At 50.6% G+C, this 14,403-nt stretch overlaps 1 protein-coding gene across 1 annotated transcript; it reads left to right on the top strand.

Moving 5' to 3' along the window:
* Positions 1-7,454: 7,454 nt before the first annotated feature.
* On the top strand, positions 7,455-8,156 carry LOC134434380 (olfactory receptor 14J1-like; the record flags this gene model as incomplete). Its single annotated transcript, XM_063183046.1, has 1 exon — positions 7,455-8,156. A coding segment is annotated over one exon (702 nt), but the record flags the coding sequence as incomplete, so codon positions are not given.
* Positions 8,157-14,403: the final 6,247 nt, after the last annotated feature.

Genomic DNA, 14,403 nt, shown 5'->3' with positions numbered 1-14,403 from the left:
TCATATATCAATAAATCTAGCCTTCTGATCATGAGCCAAGATTCTCGTCCACTTCTCTCACCCTGAAGACCCTCATCAGGGCCCTGTAATATTTGGTGACCCCTTGTGTCAGAGCAAAAATTAATTTGATAAGCCCAGAGGAACAAAATTTTTGCACTGGGTAAAATCCTGTCTGTGTAGCATTTGATGGTCGCTTTGAAGTGACCACAGAAGTGGATTTAAGCCAGGAGCTGAAGAACTGAAGATCCTGATTTGGACAGAGTTCACAGCCAAGGCTGACCAGAAAGAGAACCTGAAAACCCTCTGGGAGATGTTCGGAAAGAGCAGCAGAACCGTGGAGCGGGCCAGAGCATGCTGGACTCTTTCAAAAGGTACTGTTGGCTTTTCCCTTCCTGACGATTCTGCCCTGAGAAGTTTGTGGCTGTTCGTATGGGGGACACATGCCTTGGAGGAAGAGGTTCAGTTCTCTCCTTCAGAGGAGAACCTTATTGGCCTCTGGCAAAGATGTGGTGTGGAGGGGACGGATTTTTCTGGGCAAAAACAGATCTCTGTGAGTTCTTTCGATGGGCAAAGCTTTTTGGGTTCTTTACTGATGTCCTATACGCCTTGGATGTTTTCATATGGGAATGCATGGACTCCATTTTCCGATTCGTTTGGGGTCAGGGGGTGCGACTTCCCTCTTGTCTACCCAGCATTTAGAAAGCTCTTCCCAGTTTTGAAACACAGAGCAGCTGTTTTTCCATGGATTTCTAACTGCTATGGATTGGCTCCGTTTCCACTGCCCCCAGTGGGAGAAGATCTGGTGGGGGATGAGATTCTGCTTCCCAGCCCCTCCCTGCTTCGCGGCATGGGGGGATGAAACTGCGCCGCGCGAAGAAGTTTTTTTTACTCTTTCTCCGGGGCATGCGCAGATGCAGCTGTTTCTTCCCCCAACCTTCTCCCTCACAGGGGGGATGGGAGGAGGCGGCGCCGCTCAAGCCAGCGCCATTGGTGCCGCCCCTGGAAGCCCGGCAGGCTTCTTGCCAGTTGGCCTCTCGGACCCAGCCCCATTCAGAGATGGGGGTGGTACTGGTCCCCAAGGCCCTCCCCTTGCTGGACCCCCGCGGCCACCTCCAAGACCTGCGCTGCCACCGCCCCTGCCAGCCCCACGGCCGCCTCCAAGACCTGCCCCGCCGACGCGTCTGCCTCTCCAGGCGGCCCCGCCCGCAGCTTCACCGGCCTCCCCGCTTGCGTCTGAGAATTCAGAAACAGCGCTTCCTGCACCTGCGCCATTGTTGCTAGGCAACGAAAATGTGTCTGCAGCTTCCCGCTCAGCGGAGGAGGGGTCGTCCCCTGCTCCAGCCCCCCCACCGCTTCCACCCGCCTTCCTGCCGCCTCAAGCCGAGACAGTCCCTGTTCAGGATGGTGTTGGAGACGGCGCCGAACCTGCGGGACCCTCCGAGCAGCCCGCGGCCACTCCTCCATGCAGCGTGATTCCTTCCCTGGTTCTGGCCCCCCTGCCGCTCGCACCGGCCGCCCCATCAGTTCTGCCGCTGTCAGAGACTCTGTCCACCATGTCGGCGTCAGAGACTGCCCTGGAAACGGCTGTTTGTTTGAGCTCGGACCACCTGGACCGGTTGCCTCTGTAGCAGCGGCCCCGGTGGCTGGTCTCTCCTTCCGTGGAGCGGGGGGTGCTCGCCAGCTGACTGTGGGGGCAGTGCGTCTGCCTGCTTTCAAGATCAGCATTCTCGGCGGTTTGGGGGTGTTTTTTCGGGGATTGTCCCATGGAGGCTGCCATCTCTGCCGCCTCTCTTGTGCCCTAGTGGCGGGGGGCAGGTGCATCCCGAGAGCTCTGCCTCTGGTCCCCAGCCCGGAGGGGGTGGGGATGAAGCCATGGGATGGATGAGAGACAAACCCGATGCATTTGCATTGCAGGGGAAGAGGGCACAGATGGAGGAGACCACAGCTGGTTTGTTGTGGGGAACAAACATCTCCAGACCCCAGATGGGATTTCTGGGGAAGGCTTCTATTTCCCTGCTGCTTGCATGCCTCAGTGGTTTTGGGGAAAGGAAGCATCTCACTACCCGTGCTGCCATTGTATTGGCAGCAGGGTACAGGCCTGTGGGAATGCAGAGCCTGCTTCGTGGGTTTGGGCCAGGGCCATCACTTGGCCTCCTGATGTTTCTGGGAGTTGTGATTTCTCCTACTGGTCCTGGCCCCCCTTTATGGGCCAGTTTTGGGGTTCCTGGTCCATCATGGGCCAGGGCCCCCAGGGCCTTTTCCTTCTCTAGCACTGCTCTGCTTGGCAGCAGCTCTTTTCCTTTTCAATTAAAAATAAATAAATAAATAAAAAGGATTAAAAATAGTGGGCAGCAGCTCTGAAGCACTGAAGCATTGAAGGGCCAGAAAAGGACATTCTAAAAGTTGTTAAAATTGTTTGAAATTGTGTGAAATTGTGTTATGACTGTCAATGGTTTTTGATATCTATTGATGGGACTCTTTTGCAGCAAGTCTATTTCAGGAACAAAAGGATTCTCAGACATGTCCAAAAGAAACAACTTCAGCTCATGGACTGTTCCTGAAACTCAGCTGCTTGGACTTGAATTTTCTTTGCATTGTTTTTTGCATTTTCTTAGATTGTAGGATTGTTTTAGTGATTTGTTAGTATTGTATATTTTACAGGTGAAGAAATTTCCTGTTCATTTCACATCAGCATTTTTCTTTTTAATTTATACAATTTAGAAAGGTGAGATGTCGCAGACATTTTTTCATAGAAATCCTTTCTTTGAGATTTGTTCATCTTCTGGGAAGCTGAGGCCCCAGAAGAAGAATGTAAACAATTGTTATCGGCTGGTGTGGAATGCAACAGGTGCAGCGGTGATTGGTCTTCTGTGAGTGTTTGGATTTGCTGATCACTCACAGGAGAGTTTGTCCTTGCTTTCTGCTGGACTTTGTTATTCATTCTTTTCTATTCTGTTCTTAGGTTAGCAGCCTCTGCAACTTCTCTCTTTATTCTTTTTAGTATAGTAATGATGTATTATATATCATATATCAATAAATCTAGCCTTCTGATCATGAAACAAGATTCTCGTCCACTTCTCTCACCCTGAAGACCTTATCAGGTCGCTGTAATAGTGGTCACTTGGATATGGATGAGGGCTGAATAAAGACGATGGCAACGGTGACGCTGGTACTGCTGCAGGGCGCCCTGGAGGATGTTGCAGAAAGAATCATACTTCTTCTCTCCCACTGGGTAGTTTTCACTTGTATATGGCAAAAATACACATTAGTTGACTTATTTTAAGACATCCTTAAATATTCTTAAGTTCCCCCATAGTTCTTAACAGCTCCTCCCAGTCACTGCCTTCTCTTTTTTAAGGGAAGTTTGAGGCAGGGAAAAGGGAGTAGTTTCAAGAGGGGAAAGAGGGAGCGGTAGAGATAAAGGGTCACTGGTAGAGGGACGGAAAAGGGAGGGGTGTGTCTGCATTTGAGATTGACATGGATGTTACCAGTGGGATATATCTAGGTGCAATGAGTGTCCTTGCCACAGTGTTTGGATATATGAATTTCTTTTTTCTTCATCTCCAAGAGAAAGCTGCTTCTGTGGCATGGTGGGAGAGGGAGCTGACTTTGTGTTCATTTGAGAGGTCGTCTTCGGATCTGTGGTCTATGTAGGAACTGATAAATCTTCTGGGAATCCACCAGGGTCCTGTATCTGTAGAAACACAAGCATATCCTCTCCCCCACATAATGAGAGGCTATTGCCCTTCAATAATTTTACATTCATGATTCTGGTCAAGTACTGGAGGTCTTTCTTTGAGGTGTGTGTACATGTTGGTATGAAAGTGCCTTAAGACAGGGGGGTTTGGTTCTTTTTGAGAGCAATTCATGAATTAGATATGATATTAGAATTCATGAAATTCGAATAACATAAACTACTTTGCATAGTCTCTCTTGTGAAAGGAGGGAGCTGGGGGCTATGCACAAACCACAAACGGGACGGGAGTGCTGTGGAACGTGCCTTGAGCTGTTTTATTTTTCAGTATCAGTCTCATTACATGGTTATGACAATGGGAAGATGCCATCAACTCACATCCCAAGCAGCAGACCAAGAAGTTAATGTTACAACTTACTTATAAGTTTTTTGACCAATCACACAAAGCAAAAGCATATTGACAGTTCTACCCAACCCCTATAAGCACAGGTACCTCTGGATAAAACAATGCTTACTTATTTTGAATACAATACCTGCTTGTAAGCCTTAAAACACAATGCACAGAGCTCCATTATTAAGCTTCAAACTTCCTAATATCTTGCCAGAAAAACTTTTCTGTATCTTAGGGAGTTATTCTAGACAAGCGTTAATACACAGATCATTGTTCTATTTGTCCTTGCTTTTCTACTTTTCAAATAATTTTTCTGCTGATTTATCTCATGGCTGCTGCTTAGCTCTAATCACAGTTCTGCTGTCTCTGAGGCCTGCCTTTTGCAGCTTTCCAGAAACCCTCTGATTTTGTGGATTCTCACAGTGGACACAAGTTCAGCTATTTTAAACCAAATGCTCACTGATTTAGATAATATTAGACATGGCACACTGCAAAATGGAGCTGCTATAGATTTTTTGCTGTTAGCATATGGGCACGGGTGTGAGAATTTTGAAGGAATGTGTTTTATGAACCTCTCTTCCATTCACAGGAAACTCAAACAACTAGAAGACAACATGAAGAAATTGACTCTGAATGACTGGGGCTTGTATGAATGGTTTGAGGGATGAGGAATAACTGGATGATTGAAAGATACCTTAAAGAGAGCTTTGTTATTACTAGTAGTTATTATTATATTGCTTTGTGCTATTCCATGCATAGTGAAATTGGTGACCTGCTTGGTACAAAATACAGTAAAAAGGGTTTGGCTGGTGCAGGAAGAAGAAGGGGGAATTGTAGCAATGTATCTGAGCAACTTAGGCCACAATGTGCACCAGCCATGTTGCTTGTAGTCATTCTTATCAGAACCCTCTGGAATTCACCAAGATTACTAAGACATAAACTGTGCAAAATGAAGAAAGAAAAGGCTGAGAAACAAAATACCTGGACCAGAAGAACTCGAACACAGAGGGCTGTGAACCACCTGGACTGGAAACAATCACATACCCTGCCAAGTGCGTGCAGAACACAAGGACAAGAGAGATACATCAATGAAGAAGAGCGTGATCAGTGTATGCAGTAGGGTTAGAATGTATAAATAAGTGCATAACGTAAACAATCAATGGCTTAATCATACTGGTTATTAGTATTGGAGTTCTGTTTTCCCACAATGGGTGCCTGGGAAGGAGGGATGATTCTTTTCAATAAAAAGGAAAGCACTGAGGCAGGAGCAGGAGACAAGTAACCCTTGCAGGCCTGGGGCCTCATTGCCTCCTTGTCCCTGCTCAGCAACCTGGCAGGGGCCGCCCCATGCTCCTGCCCTTGCCATTGCACATCTCCACATTCCAGTGCCCATCCCGGGAAGAGCCCTGAGCAAGGAGAGAGGGACAGGATCTGCCGGGCCAGGGGCTGGGGCTCAGGCCTTGGCCCTTTGCATTCCTGAAACACATCCAGCTTTGCTCAGCACAGAGACACCTTTGCCTTGTTTGCCCCAGCTGTCATCACTGCCTCCAGTGTTCTGCACTAACGGGAACCTGGAGACACTTTCCCAGTCGTGTCCCTCAGTGGGACCCATTAAAACTTCAAGAAACTTTGGAGTCTAAATTTAATTTGAGTTCTTGAGAAGTTTCTGGAAGATGCTCTCAGGGAATGAGTCTGATGTAAACAACACCAAATCCCCAAGAGACTCATTAAAGTCCTTGTGCTGTGTCTGTGCTGCAGAGCTTTAAAGGAACAGCTCTTCCCAGGGCCAGCTCCTCTCCCAGCCCAGTAGGGCTGAGGGCTCTGCCTGCAGGCACTGAGGGGACAGGAGCCAGGCAGAGACAGGCTGAAGGCAATCAGGATTGGGAGGACATTGAGCTGAGACTTCACTTGGGGAAGCATCTTCAAAGCCCTGGGCATGGTGAGTGTGTGGGTGCAGGGCAATGTCCCCCGTGCTCCTGGAGGGATCTCCTGAAGCCAGAAAACCCCACAGCCTGGGGGATGTGTCAGGAGGACTCTCCCAGTTTCTCTGTGGCACAGGAGGAGGAGGAGGAGGAGGAGGAGGAGGAGGAGGATGTGATGCAGAGCGGAGCTGCCCTGGGCACCGTAAGAGGGACAGGGCAGGACGGCTCCTGCTGCCAGGGATGGCTGCAGGGGCTGAAGCTGGGGCTGCAGCCAGGGTTGTCCTGCAGAGCAGCTCCTGCAGCCCTCAGGGCTCTTGGCCAGCCCAGGGCATGTGCCACCTGCCAGGGGCAGCTCTCAGCCTGCCTGGCAGCGCCCCATGGATGCTGCAGGGGAGAAGTTGGAGGTGGAAGGAGCCACCCCCATCAGGGCAGATTCCTCCTGCTCTGGAGATGGTGCTGCATGGCCAGGGCTGCTCTCAGCTTTCTCCTAAAGGGAAGGGAAAGGGGCTGTCAGCTTTGGCTGTGTCACTGAGACTCCTGCACTGTCAGCCTGGGCATCAGCAGATGGGCCTCAGATCTCCCTCAGAAAGTGCCTCCTTAGCCTCCTCTCCCTACAGACAGCAGCAGCAGCACCTTGGCTTGCAGCATCTCTGTTTTTCTGGCCTGCCCTTAAGGCCCTGCTGCCATGGATATGCCCCTGGGAAGTGCCCTGTGATGGGAGGGGTCTGCAGGGCAGAGCTGAGCCCCCAGGGTTTGGCTGGGCTCTGGCAGCACTGGCAGGGACAAGGCTTGGATAGAGAGGAACAGCTCCTAGTAGGCAAAGTTACAGGCAGCAGAGAGCCAGACCCATCCTTGGTATCCCTTTTTGTTCAGGTGCACTGGGAAAGAGAGATGGGCTTAGAGAAATTGACTTTGAAACTGGAGTCTTTAGAAACTCCACTTTTGTTTTTAAACATGTTTAAAATTTCATCACCCTGAAATAAGAGGAGATGTAATAGGCATAGGGCACCTGTGTGGGAACAGCAGGTCTGACTGCACTGGGGCACAGGGAGCCCTGTTTTCCCTTTTGGGCTTCCCCAGGGTTCAGGCTGAGAGCAATGCTGAAGATGAGGAAGGAACTCAAAAGCATAAACCCAATCAAAAATAAAAAATGCTTAGTGAAATTCCCCTACAGATAGAAAAGTAGTTTTGAGGGAATTCCTAAAATAACCTCATAGGATTGACTCAAAGCGCTTGTCAATGTCTTCTTTCAACAGTCCACCATGGTCAGAGTTAAAAAATGTCCAACAGCAGCTCCATCAGCCACTTCCTCCTGCTGGCATTGGCAGACACGCGGCAGCTGCAGCTCCTGCACTTCTGCCTCTTGCTGGGCATCTCCCTGGCTGCCCTCCTGGGCAACGGCCTCATCATCAGCGCCGTAGCCTGCAGCCACCACCTGCACACGCCCATGTTCTTCTTCCTGCTCAACCTGGCCCTCGCTGACCTGGGCTCTATCTGCACCACTGTCCCCAAAGCCATGCACAATTCCCTCTGGGACACCAGGAACATCTCCTACACTGGATGTGCTGCTCAGCTGTTTTCCTTTATGTTCTTCATCTCAGCAGAATATTTCCTGCTGACCATCATGTGCTATGACCGCTACGTGTCCATCTGCAAACCACTGCACTACAGGACCCTCCTGGGCAGCAGAGCTTGTGCCCACATGGCAGCGGCTGCCTGGGCCAGTGGCTTTCTCAATGCTCTCATGCACACAGCCAATGCATTTTCCCTGCCCCTGTGCCATGGCAATGCCCTGGGCCAGTTCTTCTGTGAAATGCCTCAGATCCTCAAACTCTCCTGCTCCAAATCCTACCTCAGGGAAATTGAGGTTTCTCTTTTCTCTATCTCTATAGCTTTTGGTTGTTTTGTTTTCATTGCTTTCTCTTATGTGCAGATCTTCAGGGCTGTGATGAGGATCCCCTCTGAGCAGGGACGGCACAAAGCCTTTTCCACCTGCCTCCCTCACCTGGCTGTGGTCTCCTTGTTTCTCAGCACTGGCTTTTTTGCCTACCTGAAGCCCCCCTCCATGTCCTCCCCATCCCTGGATCTGGTGGTGTCAGTTCTGTACTCGGTGGTTCCTCCAGTCTTGAACCCCCTCATCTACAGCCTGAGGAACCAGGAGCTCAAGGCTACAGTATGGAGACTGATGACTGGATGGTTTCAGAAACATTAAACGGCTGGCCAGTTTCTGCAAATAATCTATAATAAAAGTCATCTTGGATAGTTCTGTTGATTTGGGGTTTTTTCCCCTCTGTTTTAGTTTGTATTATTGTCTCTGTTATGAACAAAAATTCGGTTAATTTTTTTTTTTGTGAGAAAAAGTTACCACTACTGCTGGGCTGCTGCCTGTGTTATGGTAATTACGGGTCGTTGTTGTTAATGGTTGTTTTTGTATTAGTAAAAGCCCTGGCTGGGGCGAGTTAATGGCCCTTCTCCTGAGACTGTAACGGATGGGGACCTTCCCGAACAGTGAGGAGAAGAGACCTGGAGGGGAGGCGTTATGCAAAGTGACTCCCAAGACCAGAATGCTTTGTGGGACCCCCGACTCCAAACTCACGGAGAAACCCCAAAAACAACGAGCCACCTAAGAGTTGAGAGACTGGAATGATGTCTGGACGTGAGGAGCCGAGTGCAAAGCCTGCAGAGACCTTCGGACCCTCTCGCCCTGACCATGGGAGTCGACCCCGGCGGTGAGACCGAGCCGACTGAGTGGGAGGGGCACCATCTGACAGGGACAACACGCCCTAAAGGCTCCCAAGAGGACCGGATTTCCCCAGCCCTGCCCCTAGTGGACAGAGCTGTGCGTATCCTCCTCCTCTGAGTCGCCCTGGGAGAGACGACGGACGCTGCAGACCCGTTGAGCCGCCCAGTCCTGAGCTGATCACTTTTAATAAAGGCCTTAAAAAGGAGAAGAAGTCTCCTGGCCCTGTTTATTTCAGTCTCTAAATCTAGGCTTTTCTTTTTTCCATTTCTCATTTTATTTCTCTTAAATTGTCCTGTGGCCCCAGACTTGTCAAGGAGGAGCTGTGCTTTTAGTGGCTGTAAATGAACTAAAGGCTCTACCAGCAAAGTTTTAACTACAGATGCCCCTTCTGTTGCCTTGTCTGGAGGTGCAGCAGCAATGTCTGTGTGCAAAGCTTGGGGCAGATCAGTGCTGGCCCAGCAGCTGTGCCCAGCAGCAGCAGCACTTCATGTTGCCAGGGCTGCTGCCATGGCCCTGCCCCGCTGCCCTGGTGGCCCTGGTGTTTCTGCAGGGCCTGAGTGCTCCCGGGGCCGGGCACAGTCCTGGAGCTGGCAGTGCCGGGGCTGCAGCAGGGACAGGCCATGGGCACTGCTGGGGCAGCGCTGACACCTCAGGCCAGGGCCTGGGGGCTCCAGGCTCCTTGCCCAGGCTCTCTCAAGAACACACCCAGGCCAATGCTCAGCACAGAAAACCCCCGTGAGCAGCCCCAGGCTGGCTGTGGGCAGGCTGGAGGCAAACAGCATAGCTGGGGCTCTGCAAGGGCCCTGGGGCAGATGGGAAGGAGCAGCAGAGCAGAGGCTGATCCGTCCCCAGTGCGCTGCACAGCCCAGGGCAGCGTCCCAGAGCGTCCTCATGGAGTAGCCAATGAAATAAACAGGCCAGGAGACTTCTTCTCCTTTTTAAGGCCTTTATTAAAAGTGATCAGCTCAGGACTGGGTGGCTCGACGGGTCTGCAGCGTCCGTCGTCTCTCCCAGGGCGACTCAGAGGAGGAGGATATGCACAGCTCTGTCCACTAGGGGCAGAGCTCGGGGATCCCATCCTCGTGGGAGCCTTTAGGGTGGGGTGGTCCCCAAAAGATCTTCCTGCTTTTGCCGGCCATCTTAGCAGGCCCTCATCTCCGGGGGCTACTCCCATGGTCAGGGCAAGAGGCTCCAAAGGTGTTCTGCATCTCTGCAGGCTCAGCACTCGGCTCCTCACAACCAGACATCACTCCAGTCTCTCAACTCTTATTTGGCTCGTTGTTTTTGGGGTTTCTCCGTGAGTTTGGAGCCGGGGCTCCCACAAAGCATTCTGGTCCTGGAGTCACTTTGCATAACCCCCCGCTCCAGGTCTCTTCTCCTCACTGTTCGGGAAGGTCTCCACCCGTTACTGTCTCAGGAGAAGGGCCATTAACTCGCCCCAGCCAGGGCTTTTACTAATACAAAAACAACCATTAACAACAACGACCCGTAATTACCATAACATAGGCAGCAGCCCAGCAGAAGTGGTAACTTTTTTCTCACAAAAAAATATTAACCGGATTTTTGTTCATAACAGCCAACAACATCCCTTCTCTGCAGCCCTGGCCTCTCCCCCAGCTCACACAGGTGCACCATCCTTGCAGGCACAGACACAGCAGTACTGGCTCAGCAGCCCCTGTTTGCATTGCACACAGCAGGCAGGAGCACCCCCATGCTGTTGGTGTGGGGACATGAACCTGAGGGAGCACAAATGCCATCAGCCCCTGGGGCCAGCAAGGGCTGGGGGACACCAGGGAAAACACTTAGCTTTGTCCTGCCCTCTGCAGTCAGCCAGAAAGTGTGTTCCCATCAGCTGGGAGTTTCCTGTCCCACTGCAGACGCTGTTGCTCAGAGCCAGGGCTGCGTGGCAGCCACCCCCAAACTGTCCTGAGCATTTCCTTTGCTTTCACCTTTGCTTTCTTTACTCTTCCTGATACAAATGTCTTCCTATTGCCCACCCCTGTTCCCTCCCCTGCAAACAGCCTATCCCTGCTTGCCCTTTCCTCTCTGGCCCCACTCCCCAATGCAGTTCCTGACTTGGCACCATGGGAATGTCCATTGGGCAGCAGGATCATCCTAGAGGTGCTGCAGGAATTGTCTGCAGGCTCCTGCTGGGCCTGGTGCTGCTCCCTTGCCAGAGGCACCCCAGGCCAGGGGGCACATCTGGGCTGCTGTGTCTGGCTCTGGGGCTCCCTGTTCTGGGCAGTGAGGAGGAGCTGCAGAGGCTCTGCAGAACTGACAGGATGGGCTTCGGGCCTGGGAGGAGACGCTGAGGGACCTGGGCTGCTGGAGCTTCTGCAGAGGAGGCCCAGGGCTCATTCTGCAACTGCTCCAAGGGTGGTTTCAGAGAATCCCAGAATCAGCAAGGTTGGAAAAGGCCTTGGAGATCATCAGGTCCAACTTGTGCCTGGCCACGGCCTTGTCGCTCTGAGCCTCCTCTTCTCCAGGATAAACATCTCCAGCTCCTTCAACTTCTCCTCACTGGACTTGTGTTCCAGACCCCTCACCAGCCTTGTTGCCCTTCTCTGGACACGCTCCAGCCGCTCCATGGCCTTCATAAATCGGGGGCCCAGAACTGGACACAGCATTCGAGGTGTGGCATCACCAGTGCCAAGCACAGGGGAAGAATCACTGCCCTGCTCCTGCTGGCCACACCATTCCTGATCCAGGCCAGGAGCCATTGGCCTTCTTGCCCACCTGGGCACACTGCTGGCTCATGTCCAGCCTGCTGTCCTTCAGTGCCCCCAGGTCCCTTTCTGCCTGGCTGCTGTCCAGCCACTCTGTCCCCAGACTGTAGCACTACAGGAGTTGTTGTGGCCAAAGCGCAGGACCCGGCACTTGGACTTGTTCAACCTCACCTTGTTGGATTTGGGCCCTGGATCTGGATCCAGCCTGTCCAGGTCCCTCTGCAGAGCCCTCCTACCCTCCAACAGATCCACACTCACACCCAGCTTGGTGTCATCTGCAAATTTGCTGATGCTGGACTCAGTCCCCTCATACAGACCATCTGTGCTGATATTGAAATCTACGCTGGCTGGCTCTGATCCCTTGGTCATCCTGTGGGTGCCCTGTGATGGCACTCAAGGTGATCTGTTCCATAACCTTGCCGGGCACCCAGGTCAGGCTGACAGGCCTGGATTTCCCCAGCTCCTCCTTCCAGCCCTTCTTGGGGATGGGCTCACATTGGCACCTCCAGTCCTCTGGGACCTCCCTGCTGATCCAGCACTGATAGTAAATGATGGAGAGCTTGGGGAGCTCATCCACCAGCTCCCTGATCCCTCTGAGATGGATCCCATCTGCTCCTAGAGACACCTGTGAGCATCTGAGTGGCTCAGCAGGTTCCTATCTACTTCCTCCTGGATTACAGGGGGGCTGTACTGCTCCCTGTGCCCATCCACCAGCTCAGGAGAACTCTTGTCCTGAGGACAACCTGTCTTATTCTTGAAAAATGAGGCAAAGAAGGGTTAGGTACCTAACCCCTAGGGCGTTTCCCTCATACTTGGTAACCCCATCTTCCCCAATAATGAATGCAGATTGTCCTTCTACCTCCTTTTGCCATTAATTTATTTATAGAAATCTTTTTATTATTCTTCACAGAAGGGGCCTGGGTAAGCCTTTAGCTTTCACCTCTCTAATTTTCTTTCTGCATGACCTAAAAACATCCTTAAATGTTCCCTGATTTACCTCGCTCTCTGTCCAAAGGTGATGCACCTTCCTTTTTCCCCAAGTTCCTGCAAAAGGCCCATCACATAGAGAACGTCACCTGTTGGCTAAAGTATGCCTCAGAAGAGGAAAATACAGGAGGCTGTAAATTAAAACAGGGAAAGCAAGCTAGTAAAGTAGAAGAAGAGGCTGGGAAGGCTAACAAAAACTGGGCCCTCCTTGATCACTTTCCTCCCTCCTACCCTTGCAGTACCTCAAATCCTTCCTCCAATTCCACTTGCTGTGGACCCAATTCCTCCTCCTCTCCCAGCTGTCATTCCTTTACCACCTCCTAACCCAGTCATACCTCCACCATCTTCCCCTCAGCCCTCTCCTTACTCTCTTTGCCCTTCACTACTGTCCCCTTACCTCAACCATCTCATGCACCCCTTATTCACCAGCAAGTTCCTGCTCTGCCTCCCCACCACAAATGAGAAGCCAAACAACATCTCAGAATCTCATGCCCAAGAGTGAAGTTACCCAGCCAGCCTCCATAGCTGATGTTGTAACACTAAAGCAGCTAAAGTGGAAAAATTGTTCCCCCTCAGAGAAGTTCCCATGGGTGGGGTGACCAGTGAGATTGGATTTGTAAACGCTCCTTTGACTGCGTCCAAAGTTAGAAACTTTAAGAAAGAATTGCAAAATTTAGTGGAAGACCCAGTAGGAATAGCAAATCAAATTTATCCATTTTTAGCCCTAATATTTATACATGGGGAGAATTAAACTCCAACTTTAACATCCTATTTTCCCAAAAGAGACTCGATTAATAAGAACTGCAGGAATGCAAATTTAGGAGGGAGAAAACCAACCTGGGCCCCCAGGTGACCAAAAAATGCCTTCAGTGGATCCTAACTGGGACCCTAATCAAGAAGAGGTGAGAAGGAATATGAGAGATTACAGGTCCCTGATGACCAGAGGGATAGAAGAATCAGTCCCTATGTTGCCCAATTGATAAATGACATAAAACTCGGATAAGTTTTGTGCGGTGCTTTATTAAGGGCCCGGGAGCCGGTGGACTAGCGTCCCAAGTCCGAGCCCCAGTTTCACATATGAGTGCTTCCCTCTTATACATGCGATTCATAACAAAGTCTCCAAGAAACAGTTCCCCTTGCCTAGCCACAGACCCCTTGGGATACATTCCTTAGTTCACAAAGAGGATCATAAATCTTCTGCTTATCTTATTCTAAGAGCATTGTATGCTGCCTTCAGACAGGTTAGCATTCTTACTTTCCTACACTAGTTTAAATATTTATTAAATTCCTAAGACTACCTGCTAGGTTACACACAAACCTCAACACACACTATCAACGGCTACAAAACTGCTTTTAACAAACCAATTCACACACAACTCATAACTAAACTGTAATTAAACATTTCACTAAATTTCATTTCTTTTCCAACACCTAGAGGGAGTAATACCAGGTTAGTGTTTGACAGCACCCAGAAAAAAGATGAGACCCGAGCACCATGACTTAATACGGCTAGATCAAAACTTCCAGATTTACTCTAATGTTGACCCAGACAGCCCAGATAGCCAATCTCAGGTTCCCTGCAGTCAGAGATGACGCCGAGAATCCTTTTTTCCCAGCCTGGTGTTTTGAAGAAGGAGTCTGAATTCTTCGGCTCGGGTTTCCAAGGTTGTTTATTGTTTCTTCTCTATAACAATTTTTCTCTGGCCTGCCAGAGGTCAGACAGAGGCACACTCCCCATCCCTGGGCTGGTGTCTACATTTTATACTATGAACTATGTGTACTTTATTTACCATTATTTTCCAGTACCCAAAGACACACAGCAGGGGACATTCAATCAAAACAAATGCACCTTTTATTGAGTGCCCACAGCAGATGCGACAGAAGGATTAGAAAGGAGATAAAGGACAGAGAGAGAGAGAAAGGAGGGTTGGGTGGGGGGA

The sequence above is a fragment of the Melospiza melodia genome, unplaced genomic scaffold (assembly GCF_035770615.1).
Source record: "Melospiza melodia melodia isolate bMelMel2 unplaced genomic scaffold, bMelMel2.pri scaffold_35, whole genome shotgun sequence".
NCBI lineage: Eukaryota > Metazoa > Chordata > Aves > Passeriformes > Passerellidae > Melospiza > Melospiza melodia.
The sequence above is the reverse complement of the archived record's forward strand: the minus strand, read 5'-3'. Positions and strand labels throughout refer to the sequence as shown.